At 39.0% G+C, this 17,388-nt stretch overlaps 1 protein-coding gene across 3 annotated transcripts in view; it reads left to right on the top strand.

Annotated features, from left to right (window-relative positions):
* GNPTAB (N-acetylglucosamine-1-phosphate transferase, alpha and beta subunits) overlaps positions 1–17,388 on the top strand; it is a 47,675-nt gene that overhangs the window by 2,285 nt on the left and 28,002 nt on the right. For all 3 annotated transcript variants that reach the window (XM_014937346.1, XM_014937347.1, XM_014937348.1), the window contains exons 2-7: positions 4,295–4,380; positions 9,736–9,855; positions 11,848–11,889; positions 12,634–12,839; positions 13,538–13,602; positions 13,863–13,997. In XM_014937346.1, the coding sequence (XP_014792832.1) occupies positions 4,295–4,380; positions 9,736–9,855; positions 11,848–11,889; positions 12,634–12,839; positions 13,538–13,602; positions 13,863–13,997 (654 nt within the window). The remainder of the gene's footprint in view (positions 1–4,294; positions 4,381–9,735; positions 9,856–11,847; positions 11,890–12,633; positions 12,840–13,537; positions 13,603–13,862; positions 13,998–17,388) is intronic.

The following is a 17,388-nucleotide window of genomic DNA, read 5'->3' as shown; positions in this document are numbered from 1 at the left end:
GCGGGGGTGACACAGACACGTCGTGCCCCCACCCCGGGGGGCTGTGCCGTGGTGTCCAACAGCCTTGGTGAGCCCGGCTGAGGGAAACCTGCGTGCTCCAGGAGCTCCTGTTTTCTTGTCTTGTGCAATCTTTTCCACTTCCCTTATCAGGTGATTTATTATCGCTGTATTTTTAATTTTTTAAAAAATTTATTTGACCCTTCTAAAGCCTGTTCTGATGTAACCTTCCAAGTCAACTTGGAGCGACAGAATCTTTCTCCCTTGCAGAGTTTCAAGAGTTAAATGCCTCCAACCTGCCTGCAGCTCAGCAGAGACTCTGTTAAATTGCTCCCTGCTTATTACTCAGTTTGCCTGTTCTTTTGTGAAAGATGTAGTATAGCTTCTACTTTTTCTAGGTACTCTACACCCATATAAAATTGTAAATCTTAAAGTTTCATTTTGTGTTACCCTGACTGTTGTGGAAGTCATCCATGAAAGAATCTGGAGGAGAAGAAAAGAATCCTGCTTCAGTGTAGTGTTTGAGAATATAGTGAGCATTCAGGGAATTAAAGCAAGTATTTTTGTCAGTGTAAAAGGATGGCGGTGTTAAATGCAAACAGACTGGTATTTCCCGATTCCTAAATTTCTCAAGACAAGTAATTTTTTCCTTTTTTTTTTCTTCTCTTCCCTATTTTGCTTCAGGTGCTTTCAGATGCAGAAAAAATGAAGGGCTGTAAAGAGTATTACCTGAAACTCTCAAGTGTAGCACAATCAGAACTTTATTTTATACAGCTGTACATGTTCATTACATGAAGTACTTCGTCCCTGCTGTCTGGTGGTGGTCACAAGTTCCTGAAAAACTTGATAGCCATCAGCGAAATAATTAATTCTGTAGTACTTCAGCCACCTGTTTGTACAAGATTGTCAACTTGGATTGGTGTATACCTCTTGGTGCTGTGAAACTTTGAGTATACTTTTGCCTTTCTTCAGAATGGAATTTACCCCCACTTTAGGATAAAACCAACTTTGAAGGTTTTCTTTAAAATGCTTCGGTAGTTGTGCAGGTGATGGCTGATTGCACTGAGAATCAGTTAAAATCACTGCTCAGAATTATTTTCCTGCCAAATCTTAATTTGCTACTTCCAGCCCTTTTAGAGCTATTTGGAAAGCTTATATACTATTTAGACAGTTAGCAAAGAACTGGCAGATTCATGTAGGAGAACACTTTCAAAATTACATGTTAAGAAAAAAGAGAAGTGACCAGAAATGTTTAAAAAAATACAAACAAAATAAAACAGCAGCAAAACACCCACGCTTTCTGGAATAACCATACAGAAAAGTTGTGGGTTTATTTTTTGGTGTTTTTTTTTTTTGTTTGTTTTGAAAATGGTAAACAGGCATGGTAAGAGATGTTTGCACGCGTTTTACTCTTTACTTTTGCTATTTAAAGTGGTGTGTTTTGGTAAGCAGTGGTAGTTTAAGGCTTTAGGAGAATCTAGGCTTGTGAGAATGAACACTTAGACCTCTTCTGACAACTACAGTGGGAACAGAAAACACTTCTTCAGTATACAGTCTGCAAGGCAGCAACTAATAAAAGTATATAAGACTGTTTTGAAAATGAAGCAAGAAATCTTTCTAGTAATTTATCAGATCAACCGTTTTTAACAATCTGGGGGGAACAGTCAAGCAATAAAAAAGCAGGTGATGCAGCACTTACCAGACTCTGGTGTGTGAGCAGCATTTGCAGTTCTGCGCTTCCCCCACCCCCAGAAGCAGCTTTTTCAACCTGATAGACAAAATTAGATCTGCTTGCTTAGATTCGTGCTAATATCAATATAAATACTGGCATAAAGGTAGATGGTTAAGGCAAATAATTGAGATTAGTAATGATGTATTCACAGCCTCAAGATGAAAATGAGCTTGATCTCAAGGAAAAACTTGAGCTCAGTGCAGTAACAGTGCATTAAGCATGATCCAGGAGCCTTTCTGCAAACACATACAGGGTAGCCAGGTCTAACCCAGTGCTGTAGCCTAGTTGTAAGATGAGCTTGAGTTTTAGGACAGTTTGGCTGTAAACCCTTCCGTAGGTCGTTGAGCTTTGGAAAGCGTTTTATAACTGGAACATGCCACAGCCACTGTTATCACCTGTCTGATACAGTATCTCCTAACAGAGGTGTCTCCCCTTTTTTTAAAATGTTGTTCCCTTGGTGGTTTTATAATATCAGTATGTAAAGTTTGAAGCAGAACGGCCTCCGGGCATTATTGCAACACAGATAATGTGACAAGAGGAAACAGTTACAGGGGGGAAGAAATTATCAGGTGGGAAGAGATTAACCTTTTCCTAAATGTGTTTGTAAAGAGAGCTGTCCTGGGTCTTTTTGGCAAAAAGCAAACACTTGAATGGTTAATGCGTTTTTTCTGGAGAGCTGTATTATTCATACAATAAATTACATTCTTACTCATATACTTATGTATTTCTTCTAGAAGCAGATCAGTGTGTATCAATTTATCATTATCAGCAGTAGGAGATACTTCTGCATGGATATTTCTTTGTTTGTGCTGTATAAAGTAGTGTATTTGGCAGAAGGATGAAATGACTTGTGCATAAAAAAGTGTAACACTTCCTGACTTTGGTAGTGAAGGGAGGAGGTTTGATGCTCACCTGGGAAATCATGTCTCATTTGTGTAAGGGAAATTAACTTGTACAGATGGGATCTTGGTTACAAATAGGCTGCAGCTTTGGCAGGAATTGTGTGTGTGCACTCTTGTCACCAGCCACATGATGGGGCTTTCCTGCTTTCTGGAAGGCTTGAATTTACTTTAGTGGGCATGAGAGACAGAGATGTGTGTCTTCTCAAAAGGGAGGGAGATAGTCTTTATATTATGGTTTTGAATGCTATGTTAGAGAAATGGTATATGTTTCATAGTTCCCACAATACAAGAAATAAACAGTAGTAAAATTTAAATCTCGGAAGAGTGGCGTAAAGTAAGAACTCTGCTTTCCTGGTATTTTCTTTTTCTCTCCAGTATGTAAAAATATGTACTTATCCAGGTAAAACAAGACACTACCTCTTTGTCTCTAAAGCAGCACAAGATGCCCTTGTAATTTTAAAGGTTGAACTTTGACTGGAAAAGATAACATAGCAAGTTTATCTCAGAGTAGAACCTAAATGTTTTGTATTATTTTTATCTCAAATTACTTTTGCTATGTCAACCATATGAAGTCTTTTTAGCACTGACAAGTCTGGGTTGTTTTTCTTCTTTTTTCTCTTTAGAACCATGATATCAGATACTTGTTATTAATGGAAATGTGCCTCTGTTTATATACATACACATAGACGCTACATTTAAGAATAGAAATGGAATGTAAACTTGTAGCTTTCCAAAGTAAGAACCAGCTTGTGATTGGTTACCCATCCAGCTAATTTATGAATATGCCCTGGAATGAGGACGGCTGGCAAAGGCCATTTAAGTTGGGTGCATTTTGGCATTTTAGCTAAGTGGCCGTGGTGGATGGATGGAGGTGGGGAAGACAACCCTGTCTTCAGCTGTGTGTTCCCACCATTTCTCATCTGCTCCAACAACCAAGTAGAGGGAGATAAAGTACTCTGGTTTCTGAAGGTTCACCTTGTTGGTTTAGCTCTGTGACTTGGCTGGCTGCACGTCGGGTGGACGCCTGTCAAGCTAAAGGGGGGTGGTAGAGATGCAGGGGGATGGAAGAGCGGCTGCAGCCCGCAGAAATACTTCGCTGCTGGGTTAGTTTGGCTGCAGTGTCAGACATCCCCTGCATTGGGAAAGAGCTATTGTGCTCTAAGTTTGTGGCCAGGTCCATTTGCGTAATTTGATATGCCCTGGCCTGGCTGTTTGTAAAGCTCAGATTTCAGAGGTGTGTGTACTTCATATGTCCTCTATGAGAATAGAAAGGAAGATGAGCAAAATTATGTGGGGGGGTAGGGGTTTCCTGCTTGTATTGAAATGTATTTATTTTAGGTCTCACTTTTGGGAAACATCCCTGAATTTTTAAAGGTTAAGGGACAAATGAATAGGATCTGCAAAAGTGTGTCTGTAAAACATGAAGTCCTTTGTTGCAGAATAAAAATAAAGTTTGTTTAAATCAAGTGTGCTTTTAAGTTCTGGATCTTATTGCGGGCTTGGTGTAATAACTTAGTTTGGATTAAGGTCTTGTCAGTTGTGTATTAATGCATAGATCAATTTGAATGAAGTTGATTGTGATTAAAAATTTTAAAAAGAGAAATCTAAGTATCTAATTTTAGAAGGTGGTGACATCAAGTGGTATTTTCTTTTGTCTTTACAGGTTGTCTTGGAGTGGAGTAGAGACCAGTATCATGTTATGTTTGATTCATACAGAGACAATGTTGCTGGCAAATCATTTCAGAATCGGTGAGCTTTACTTGCAGTTGACAGTATTGCACATTTTACTGTTCAATGAATTTTCAAATATTTAAATCAAATAAGAAAGTAACATTCTGTTGGACAGGACCTTATTGTAACTGTTTTAAAGTGAAAGACTGTAGGTTTAGATTAGATATTGGGAAGAAATTCTTTATTCTGCGGGCGGTGAGACACTGGAACAATTTTCCCACGGAAGTTGTGCGTGTCTCATCCCAGGAGGTGTTCAAGGCCAGGCTGGATGGGGCTTTGAGCAACCTGCTCTAGTGGGAGGTGTCCCTGCCCATGGCAGGGGGGCTGGAACTAGATGGCCTTTAAGGTCCCTTCCAACTCTAACCATTCTATGATTCTGTGACTCTAAATCTGCAGCAAATTTTAAGCTTAGTGGTTTTAAAATTGTGAGTTTGTGCTTAATACCCCAGCTGGGAAGATGTTTGGCATTTGAAAGCTCTAGTCATATAATAGAGTTAACATTTTAAATGCATTTTATTCATCCAGTCTCTAATGAAACGTGAAGATGGTTCTAATGTTAACAATAAAGGGAGGACATGATATGTTTTCCATTTTAAGATAGGAAAATACAAGTATTGTTCCCGTGCACTTAAAATTCCAACTTTGAATGTTTTGAAATGTCATTTTTAATTTACTTTGCATTTTCTGTGACATCTTTTGAGGGACGTCATTTCAGTATAGAAGTCACAGAGCTAGGAAGAAGCTTTTTGAAGCTGAGTGCATGCAACAAGTCACAGCAAGTTGGAAACCAAGTCATACAGTTTGTTTCAGTTGTGTTAACTGCTGCATGACTTCTTGTGGTTTCATCATTCGTGTCTGAGTAGTCGTGGGGTCTGTTGCTCAGGAAGTCAGTGGACTGTGAATTGGTAGGTGGAAGAAGCTACTAAGGAGATACCATCTGACTCTTGAGTGTTCATACACTCAATTGGAGAAAAAAAAACCCCACCCTGAAAGCGGATCCTTAATCTGCCTTGAGGTTTGCTGAATCACGGGACACTAGAAATGATTGGATCAGTTTGTCACGCGTTAGCTGGTGTGAGATAACTCAGTAAAAGTACATTGCATGGTGTCCTGAATCCTATGCACTTTTACAGCCTCATCTCTTACCCCCTCCTCCATTTTCCAAAGGATGACAGATGGAAGTGGAGTGATGCAGCTCATAGAGACGATTAGCTTAATGTTTACATGTTTCTGAAGTACTGAAGCGTGGTAGTTTGTTCCTGTCCGTACTAAAATGCCTGGCTTTGTGATAATTAAGCACAGTGCTTTTATAAAATGGTCGAGTTGGTCCAAAACAAAATCACAAATCTTACTGTTGTGGTGTAGGTATAGTCAGTTCCCATTTCTGCAGTGTGTTTTCTTACATCATTTTGCTTGTGTAAAGCACTCCTTAGCTAGTCAGTCTTGTCCTTAGCTAGTGTTGATCTTTGCGAGTTGTGAGTAAAATACCAGTGCCTGGGGAGGAGCTATTGCCTGCCTGAGCAAAAGTTTTCATGATGGGTGCTTAAGTTCTTCCAGTTCACCCATATGTTTTTAATACTCTTACGTCAGGCATCACAGGGAGGTTTGTTGTGGTATTTGTGTGCAGATATGAACTTCTTGTAGAAATCCGTACCCACAAAAAGTCTTTGCAGAGACATACTCTTAGGCATCCATTAACTTTTAGAAGTCCCTTGTCAGGAGTTCAGGTTTTTGTTTTTTTTTTTTTATTATCAAACTTCACAAATTCGCTAATGGACCCTGTCTTGCATTATGTCCTGTATCAGTGTGGTTTGACGGAGTTTTTAAGGCTGATATCATTGCAACATGTAGGGGTGTTACATGGTTTTTACATAAACCAAGGATTGTAAACTTGTATTTTTTATCTTAGCTTATCCATTTGTTTTAATGAGTTCATATTTTAGTGTCAGAGAAAAATATTCAGAATTGGAGAACAGGAAGCTCTTTGGTTTGGAAATTAAGCAGATCCACTGCTTAAGTGGAGAGTAAAAGCTGCATGGACTTTGGGAAGTGTTAATGGACCTTCAACTGAATTGAAATAGTGTCGTCTTCTAGGAGCTTTGCAGGAAAACATCTTTGTTTTTCTTAAACAGTTGTGTCACAAACTTTTGTAAATAAAATGTTAGTGTGAAATGTAGACAGATTTGTGCATGTGGGCAAGCTCCTTTTGATTATAAGCTGAAAACCACTTCTTCCTGAGTAATATAAAAACAGTGATGCTGCTAGCATCATTAGTTACACCTATTGAATGCTCGTCTTTGCCAGGCCAAGGAAAACTTCTTATTTTGCCTTGAAGTTTAGCAATTCCTTTCATTTCCGTCCTTTTGCGTGTCCTTTGGCATCCCAGCTGTTGCACTTTTAGGTAGGCACATCAGCTGCTAAACTTCTACTTGCATAGCCCAGGCTTTTACACAGCTTGAGAGAAAGGAGTAGAAATTCCAGGGCATTTTAGCAGGCTGCTTGATCTAAACCCATTTTTGAAGACTTACTTAGTTTTAGTTAGAAAATAAAAGGGAGAAAAGGAAACTAAGAATGGAGGTGCACGTGTGAGAGTCTTGGACAAGAACTCTATTTCATTTCTCTCTACCAGCAAATTTTGCATTTTGGCAAATACTGAAGTATAATTTTGCTATTCCAGGGCACGGTCAAATTGTGTTTAAAACTCCATAATATGTGTGGAAACAAAACCTGAAGGAGCAGTCCTCACCTTTTAAAATGTATAAACTGATTTCAGTGTGGTACAGCAAGTGAGAGCTACCAGTGGTTGGGGAGCCATTAATTATTGAGCAGAGTGAGGCTGGAGAGAGGAAAAGATGCACAAATTAGGGAGACAAGAGGTGCTGGAGCGGGAATAGCGATGGAACAGTTGAGTTGCTGTTGGTGGGCAATTAGAGGGATGTAAAGGCAGGAGGGCTGGGAGGTTTACAGGGGGGAATTTAAGGGCGTAAGAGACTTACAGTCATTCATAAGGAGGCTCAGCAAGGTTGAAGATCACAGTATGGTAGCTTGGGAGAGATCCAGAGACTGCTGTGCTCCTTCAGCAACTGTGGACCCTGAAACAATGAGGCTTTGTCTTCTCATGGCAGTCTTGCTGTGAGCACGGCTCTCATGTTTGAACAAACATCACGGGCATGGAAAATGTTTCTGGGCAGGTGCGTAGAAGAGGCAGCACGTGACAGGTTCCCTCTCCCAGGTGACAGGTTCCCTCTCCTGTCTGGGAGAGGCGGTGCCTCTGGCTTTATCTTCAAGCAGGAATAAGGATCAAAAGGGTAGGGACCTATTGATGTTTTTAGGTTTGCATGTGAAAAAAAAAAAGGTATGTTTTTGAAAGAGGAAAAGGTAAATAAGTATACAAAACAAGCCTGTCATTAACTGTCTGGGAGTCTCTGAGGAAGTTTCCCAAGTCCACATTTGCTGATATTAAAATCAGTAGCAAATATTTGCTGCAGAAACTTGGGTTCAGTCTGTTTGCCAGACTGGTATTTGTGATGAAGACCAAATGCATAAATCTACATGAAGGAGGAACGCAGCTACAGAATTTGAGGGAAAAAATTTTTGATCTTTTCTCACCTTGAACAATTTGCAAAAGACTCTGCATATTAAAAATAGTGTTTGAGAAGGATAATGCAGAAGTGGTTCTCCTGTTGCTTTTTAATTTTAAAGCAAAATGCCATTCCACATGCTTTTCAAAATACGAACTTTCAGTACTTTTTAAGAAGCCATGAAACCAACCAGAAAGTATGCTTTTCAAAATACGAACTTTCAGTACTTAAGAAGCCATGAAACCAACCAGAAAGCTTTGTCAAAGACCAAAAAGGTGAAATCTTAACAGTGTCACTGATCTTAATTGGGATCAACAAATTAATTTGTGTGTATTTATCATTTTTTATTATTATGTTTGATAACCACTACTTTCTCAAAGAATGTATGCTGTAAATTACATTAAGAAAATTTATCTGAGAATTTGGATAAATGTTAAGCAATTAGACTAGTGGCTCTGCAAAGAGTTCACTTGCTTTAGCAGCCTTTTTTACTAGTTTCTATTGCCATTGGTAATGAAGAGTGTTCATGAGAGAGCCCTGCAGAGTGTTTCATGTCAGAGGTGAGTGACTTTCTGGGTGGTGCTGTTGGGGAAGGCAGCACTTCTTAGATGTTCAAACTGTCTCAGAATGACCCAGTGTTACCCTCTAAGTGTCATAGCTCAGCTAGAATTGAGTACAAAATGTTGCTGTCTATTGTGCTGTAACCAGCTCCTGGCTGCCCTTTTACTAAATTTTATGCTTCAGTAATTGAATCTCAGCCAGTAGATAATGAAGCTGGGTTGAAGTTGTCTGCGTGTCATACTGTGCAAGGGAAGGTGGAGGAGATACCTATAAGGTCTGTCTCTTTTTGAGTGTTTCTTTGAAGGATGCAGTGAGTGGGGAGGAAACACCTTTCCTTGGAAACCTCATCGTGTGAGCCTGTGGATCTTAGTGGTAGAGAAGCGCTCAATGTTTGCTAGGCCATCTACAGTTTAGGAAGGTATTGAATAGCTCGACACTGGAACTTTTGAAAATAATAGTTGGGGCATCCTCCTGCGCTCTGGTACTGAGGGTCACCTGCAGCAGCAGCCTGGAGTACCTGCTGAAACTTAGCTCTGGGCCTCAGAGAGGAGATTGTCATAAACAAATAGAAAAAAAGGTACCCCAAATCCTTTCTTTTCTTCTGCCTTAGGTATGCTAGGAAATCTGTAACTGTCCAGAAACAGCTCCAGGATATTAAATTGTTTCAAGAATGAATTTGACTGCTATGTCTAGAGTCTGAATTCAGGTACCCTACTTAGGTTGTTGATTCATGAAATGCTGTGTTATTAATATCTAAGAGGCATTCCTAAGATAGACCTGGTCCTGATGAGATATTATTGGCTCTGTGCAACTAAATAACAGCAAATATGATTTAAGTCTTTATACTTTGTGCTGTCCTGCCTAATGTAGTTGGTGAATTAAGGATGTGCCTGGATGCTAGTACTGATTTGAGAAATATATAATGGGTTCAAAGGAGTTGGGTTATAGGTTAATGTCAGTGAACTTTAGACAATGAAGTTCAGATTTCGTTTAGTTACTGAACTGTTATAGCCACTTTATGTCCTTTTTGGGTTTTTTGTCTGCTGTTTTGTCAAAGGCTTGTGTATAATTAAGAGATGATACAGCTAAAGAGAAGCTTTTTGCTTTGTCTTGTTTGCAGCCGAGACACTGAGTATTTCTGTTGTTAGACAGAAATTGTTATCGTAGGATGCCACAAACACTTGTAATGTAATATTAAACAGCTCATGTAGCTTTCATTTGAATTATGTAGGCTTTGTTTACCCATGCCGATTGATGTGGTGTACACCTGGGTGAACGGCACAGATGTTGAACTGATCAAAGAATTGCAACAGGTCAGAGAACAGATGGAGGAAGAACAGAAAATAATGAGGTAATAATCATGTATTTTTTCCCTTTAACTGACAGCCGCAATCTAATGCAGTACTAGCCCTCTTTAGTTTTTTCCCCATGTTACTCAACATGCAAATTCAAAGTGCTTTTTATTACTTCTTTGTGTGATTTTTCTCAAAACCTTGTTTCAGTTCTACATTTAGGTGTGAAGTACTGTCTAATCAGAAAACTGTTTAAGATGCAAAGCATAATAATTTAAAGTAATTAAGGATGTTCTGTCTTGAATTTGTAAAATGCCATGCAGAAAACGGTGCTTTATGTATGTCATTTTATATTGATTTCTGTAATTCAGTATGCAAGTAATAGTAATAAAACTGTATTTCAAATTTATAACCTCTTAGCCTCTCTTCATCCCCTTCCTCCTCACCCTTTCCCCCCCAGTGTTTCTTTTTATAATGGGTTTAATAAAATCTTAAGCATATGTTTCTTAAAGGCTGCTTTTTAAAGTTAGATTTGTAGTCTCTCAAACACTGAAAGTGAGAAAGAGGAAAATAGTTTATTCGTGTTACAGAGGTATGAGTCAGCCTTCTAACTAAGGAGGGGAAGACATGCATCGCTGCATTTGGTCTTATAGATTGTGCTATACCGTTCTGCAGAATTACCCATCTAAGGCTTCAAACACAGGCTGCTGCAGATATCTTGGATTGTGTCTTGTAACCATTGATTGAGTTCTTAATAAGCAAATCTGTGGTCACATGATCTGTTTTGGCTAGAAAATACATTAAATAGAAGAATATGTCTGTATTTTAAGGGTTGTAATAGTTAAATTCACAATAATATGAAATCCACTAGTGAGAGGGTTGATCTGATTTTTGGCATGTTATGACTCGCAGTTTAGGTACCACTGACAATGTGATCACAGATGCAATTCTGGATCTTTGTTTTGCTAGCTAAAACAGAAAAGTATTAGTAGGACTTTAAATCCATTAAGTTTAAATATCTTGAACATTGACATGATCTCTGCTCTGGAAAGCTTTCAAATTTATACTGATCTTTTCCTAGCAGTTCATATAGCAAATATTAATTATTTTAGCTTTCTCACCACTCGTGCTATGATTCCCAATTTACAAAGGAAAAGACACATACTGGTGTTTTTCTGTAACACTGTTTTGGAAAGTTGATATCAAGCTTATGAGTAAGACTTATGGCCATGCCATGTTCATTATCTACAGAGACACCTGGTTCTCTCCCTTGTAGATAATGTTTTTTTCAGGTACTTTGAAATCAGTCAGTACTGTTATAAAAAGAGCCGTTTCATGGGATCAAGGTAACTGCAGAAGACGAAGAAAAGAATGCTATGAATCCTTGCTAATGAGTATATATTTTGTATTGCGTAGCAAAACTTAGAGAGTTGTAACTTTCTTGTTGATAATGCCTAAACTGAGCTAGTTGTGGTCCATGTGATTTATTCTTTGGTGGGGAGTGTAGCTTGATGGGTGGTGGTTCTTTTTCTCTTGGTGTGTGTAGAAGGGTGCCCTTTTGGTATTCCTATGATTATTATTTAGCATCAGCACTGCACTTGCTTTACATTAATCCTCATTAGCTTTTATGTGCACATGACAAATGCATGATAGACCTTAGCAGAGTATGTATGTTAGGCAAAACAATCAAGTCAGCCTAATTTCAGGTCACTTCATCCTGGTTTCTTACCAGTGTTATTTTGATTTCATCAACAGTTTCATTAAGTAATCTAATAATAACCCCTGAAAATCCTGTTAGAGAAAAGAGTCCTGCTGCCACAGCTGTCAGCACAACTGAGAACTTTTGAGCTGCGCCGCACAAGGATGAGCAGTGAGGGACACGTGTGTCAGCCTGTGCTCGCCTTGGCAAGGCCAGTGGCAAGGCCTTGGCAGTTTTATAACTGGGTTATCTGTGCTTCCACAACGTGTCCCAATTAACAATCTGAAATTACACTAAATACCCTACTGTCAATTCAGTGTTAATTAATGTAGTTGTTTTAATTTTGTAATAGGGAAATACTCGGAAAGAATGCAACAGAACCAACAAAGAAGAGGTGAGTGTTTGTAGGTTTGGGCATAAATTGGAATAAATGATACCCTAGTCAGTGCTAGCTGAAAGCAGATGCTGGTTGGCGAGGTTGTTTGGTTTCTGTAGCCTGTGCATGCTTTCCTTCCATGCTGCGTCAAGAATAGTTGACAGCATGATAACATATATGTTGAATAAAACTAATGTTATTGTGCCATATTTAGCTTTGTAAAATGTGACAATTTCTGAAGTTCAGAAAGCGTATCCTTGTCACTGATTAGGCATCTTTCCTATTCCAAGTGTGGATTTTTAGTGCATGTGTACCTGGAGTTTTATAATTCAAAAGCATGAAAATTTTGTCGACGTTGCTTTCACCTGCCATTTGTATCCATGGCACTGCAAGCAGTTGTCTGTGGAGGGTCTGAGCCTCTTGTGCCTTCACTGCCAGGAAGCAACAGGGCCTTGTCTGTCCCATTCTTAACTGGGCTTGGTCACACTGCTATTTAGAGATCTTTATGAGGTCTTCTCTGTGGGCAAACTTTGAAATCTTGGAAACTTTTGAAGAAACAGTTACGGGAATGAACTAAACTGTGACAGCCAGATACTGCCTTCTGCAGCAAAATAAGCATGCTCTCAGTAATTTCCCCCTGCCCTGGGAGATGTTAGAAAGAATTTATCAGATTTTACAAAAACATCTCTCATTGCGTCTAACATTGATTTTTGTCTTAAATTTTCTACTAGTGTTAAATATACCTTTGGTATTTTGCTGTAGTGAGAAGCATCTGGAGTGTTTGCTGACGCACTGCATCAAAGTGCCAATGCTTGTCCTGGATCCTGCGCTGCCTGCCAATGTCACACTGAAAGACCTCTCGTCCATTCATCCTGCTTTACAAGCTGCTAACAATATGTTTTTTGTAGCAAAACCAAAAAATCCTTCTACCAACGTGACAGTAATTGTTTTTGATAGCCCTAAGGATGGTAAGAACCTATTTGTCAGATTCCAGCCAGTTTTCTAGAGGAAGCTTTTTAGTAAGCTGTTGTGAATTAGGTTGTGGTTTTTTTTTTTTCCTTCCAATACCACCTCTGCCACTAATTTTCTGTTTGACTTCAGCAAGTCATTCATTGTCTCTTGCCCTCAGTCTGTTCTGCCAAACGATGACATTAATGATACTGTTTGCTTTCCTCCCAGACAAGTGATTACAGATGATTAGAGTTCCATGCTTTAATAGACTATTGCAAAACAGGTTTGATATCCAAATATCTGTATTGCACTGGTAATCTCAGAAGGCTGAGGTTTAGACTGAGGAAGATTATTTTTAGAAATCCTCTTTTAATTGCTGTGAAGTCTAGTTTGAATATTGTGCAGTAAGTTCTGCCCTTGCTCAAAGGATTGCGTACCTTAAAATTATCCATGTGTTAAGCATATATAAGTAGGATCTTAAAGCAAGTACAGGAAGTTTATTTTGTTTAATATATGGTGTCTGACCGCTACCACCCACTGACCCAATCACTGGTGTTTATTTTACCACCAAGAATTATTTACCAGTTGTAAAGAAAATGCTTCACACCGTAAATACCCAAATCTTTTTAGTTTGCAAAGGTATGTCTTAGTTGCTAGAATGTACAAAAGAGGTGATTTTAAGTTTTTGATTTGCAATGCATTTTATGTATTCTAGTTGAAGCTGCCCATTCTGGAATGTTAAAAGACAACAGTAAACAGATAGTATGGAGGGGCTATTTGGTATGTACTTTTAAAATCTTTTGATTTGTTTTTGTATATGTGAAACTTTTTGTACATTTTTGGAAAGTGTTTCTGTGCTATTCTCTTTTTGTAAGTCACATGTAGTAAGAAGTGAAAGCTTCTAAAATAACCCTTATTTCAAATCTGAAGTTTGGGTTAAGTGATAAAGTATACACTATTAAATCTGTAACCTGATGTAACAGATAAATGTGAATTACTCTCAGTTTAAAAGTCTTCATGCCCTGTTTTCTTGGTTTTAGACTACAGATAAAGAAGTTCCAGGTCTGGTATTAATGCAAGACTTGGCCTTCCTTAGTGGATTTCCAGCTACATTCAAAGAAACAAATCAGCTACGAACAAAACTACCGGAGAGCCTGGCCTCTAAAGTAAAACTGGTAAGGGTCTGGAGGAAAGAATAATTTAGTTGTATTGGTTTTTTGGAGTGGTTCACATATGGGATCTCGCCCACCCAGGATGCTTAAGGTTTTCTGATAGTAATATGTTTTCCTGTGCGACTCTGTTTTCTTGAGTTGTTAAGAGTGACTCAGACAGTTGCCTTCAAAATACCAATTGTCCATTCTGGGACTGCCAAGTGATTAGGCATTAGATTCACTAGCCTGCAACTGATTAAAAAGTACCAGCCTTACCAGTTTCTCTCAGCCTTTTGCTGTAGGCTGTTGTCTTGCTGAAGTATATTGCCTTGTTTAATGTGACAGAATTTTGTTTATGTAGCTTCTTAGCTTTTTTCTTCCCTTTTCACTCGTTTCACAGCTGAATGCAGCATTTCTCTCTGCCAAGTACTCTCTGTGGCCTTGAGAAGTTGCACTTCAATTTAGCCACCTACAGAACAACAGTAGATCACAAGTTGTGTGACTGCCATCCATTAGTAATTCATGCCTTCTCTTCTCCCTGACCATTTGGACACCTTTTCTGGTTACAGCCAGGTTTAACAGATAGGTAAAAGTTTCAAAAGTCTGTGAAAATCATTGGCTTATGTACTGGGGAGTGATGTGATCTGTGGTGTGAAAGGGGCTGAGGGCCAGGGAGTTTGTGGAGGAGAAGGAGTTAGCAGGGGTAAAGGGGTCAGTTCATAGGTACTCTGTCTTTGTTAGTCTGATGCCCACCTGTAGGATGTGTTGATTCACTTTATGGTTTGTTCTTGGTTCTCGGATGAGCATGACTACCTTTCCTTGTCTTTTTGTTTGGATCTTTATTTTGGCAGGCTGGGTAACAAATCATGTATTCTGCTATTGCAGAAACAATATTGTGTAACCCCTTTTATAGGCTGGTCACACTCCAACTTAATGCAAGCTGAATTTCTTCTTTCTTGTCTTGTCTTGTGTTAGCAGGCTGTCTTAGTCTCACTAATGGTAGAAACCTTCTGAAATAAACACATTTATACCTCTCTTCCTACATTCTCTTGAACAGCTTAATAGAGTTCTTAAACATTTAAGCTTAAATAGCTCTCTTCTCTTCCCTTTGTTTACATCTCTAGTATATTCATAACAAGAAGCTATGACTTTTCCTAGCCTTTATTTTACTAAGTTAATTAGGCTGTGCTCATCCCACAGCACTGGCTCTCCCTCCCATCCTTCTGACAGCCATTCCCTGCCACTTCCATGGTGTATTTGTCTGCCTTCAACACGATTGACTGGAGTTTTGTCCAGCATTTTAAATGAGGCATCACCAGAACTTTTTACATAGTGAAAAATACATAGTGCGTAGTTAACCCAAGGTTGGCAGCCCATCAGAGCCTGGCTGTGTGCCAGATCATGCTCATTCCAAACAGTGCTGCCACCTTTTCTGCATAACCCCTCTTGCATCCTTCCACTGCTGTGTATTGGTACTGTTCATAAAAATTGTCTCTTGCTATTGCAAATCTCTCGCTTGTTGGGGTGAGTGGTGGCAGATGTGTTCTGGTGTGGCTAAGGAATTCTACCTTCTCTTTCTTAGTGGCACACTGGTTAAATAGCAGTGGATATTCATATGATCAGTCTGTCAATCTCTTCTTGTTTTATATGCTATGGATATTGTTTTATATCACTTTAAAGAAATAGTGTTTACTGTAGAGAAATGAGGTTGTTATCCAACAGGAGATGGTACTTCAGTTTTGCTGTTTGAGGTGCTAGATTCTTCATTTCAGGTTTGCATGGGGAACACTGTTGGTTGAATATTTTCTGACTTTGAGCCCCCTGAAGAATCTTCTTTGAGTACAGGTTCATCCGTTTGGGTTTGGAGCCTTTTCTAGTTCATCACCACAGCTTAAGTTACAAGTTCCCAGTAGTTTCAACACATTTGACTTAATGGAGCTGAAAAGCTCAGAATACTTTTGACTTCAATTACCAGTTCTTTTCATTTATTAAACTTGCCCTTTAGCATTCAAAAAATTTAGTAACAAGATGTTCCTTAATTATATTTCTTTCCTGTTTCAATTTAAAATCAATTAGCTTATGTTTTCCTGACTTAGGGTTATTTCCTAGGAGCAGCTCTTCTGTAACGTTCTCATTAATTACCAATTTGATATCTGAAATAATATTGCCTCTATCAGTTCAGCAATTATTTGGTGGAAAAGAAATCTGTCTGTTTCAACCTCTGGGGATACATTGGAGCAGCATCCTGGGCAATGTTTATTCTCTGGTCGAACATCATAGATGTAAGCTCTTGTAGTAACGTAGTTCTGAGGAATGTTCCCCCTTCAAACAATATTTGGAATTTCATTCACTGATCCATAGCAGATGTTGTTTTATGCTCTTTTTCAAAAATGATTTTTACTTAAATCAGTTCTTTTATCCACAGCACCCTACTGTGTGTTGTTTTAGGGGTTTTTTTTGAGCTCTGGTGCCTTTTATCGCTAACACTTGGGGTTTCTTTGTCAGACTAAATTTTATGTGTCTTTCTGGGACCCTTCAGTTCTTTTTGTCCTTGATTTTATACCACCTTCTCTTCTTCCCTCTGGTGTCTGTTGTCATGGCTTGTACTAATATATTTGCTGCTAAAACATACTTCTTTTAGTGTAGAAATACTTGTTGTTGGGGGGGGGGCGGGCGGGCAGGCGTGTGTTCTGCTTTTTTTTGGCCTTGATCCCCAGCTCTCCCCAGACACTTTCTAATGTCAATGGTGGTTATTTCTGTAATTACATTACCTAGCTGTTGTTCAAGTCAGTGTTTGTGCTTTTTCTCCTTAATACTCCTGCGCGGACTTTTGCTTCCAGCACTGAGAAGTTCATAATTCTCTCTTGGATTTCTGCTGTAAATTTGTCAAGCGCAGACCTTATTCTTAGACCAGCCTGTGTCTCTTGTGCTATCATGGAGAACTTCCATCTTTCACAGACGCCTTGTGAATGAATGAAATACCAAGATTTCTCCTAATTACCTTGAGCCATCTGCTGGTTATTTTTTATTGTCTTGTGGTTTTAAGACTTGTGGAGCGATTCTGCCTGGACCTTAATTTTTTGATTGCAGTCATTTATGTTTTTTTCCCTGTTTCATCAGATGATCCCTTTCATCATCCCTTTTCCATTCCCGTAGGATCTCCTAGCAGCATTAGTCCTGCGGAAAACATGACAGATGGATTCTTTCTGTGTTTCAGTTCTGCTTCTCATGTCCAAGCAGCTGGCCAACCTGTTGTCTGTATTCAAGCTGATCACTCACTTAACTCTTTAGCATATCTTGAAAATGCTGTAGTTTCTCTGTGGTTTTGCATTGATGTCCAGATAAACACAAAGGCTGCGTCTCTGGGGTGTCTTAGATATATCTCCCATCTCCTTGTCTGTTTTTATGGAGGCAA

The sequence above is a fragment of the Calidris pugnax genome, unplaced genomic scaffold (assembly GCF_001431845.1).
Source record: "Calidris pugnax isolate Ruff unplaced genomic scaffold, ASM143184v1 scaffold1, whole genome shotgun sequence".
Classification (NCBI taxonomy): domain Eukaryota; kingdom Metazoa; phylum Chordata; class Aves; order Charadriiformes; family Scolopacidae; genus Calidris; species Calidris pugnax.
Note: the sequence above shows the minus strand (reverse complement) of the source record. Positions and strands in the feature narration are given on the sequence as shown.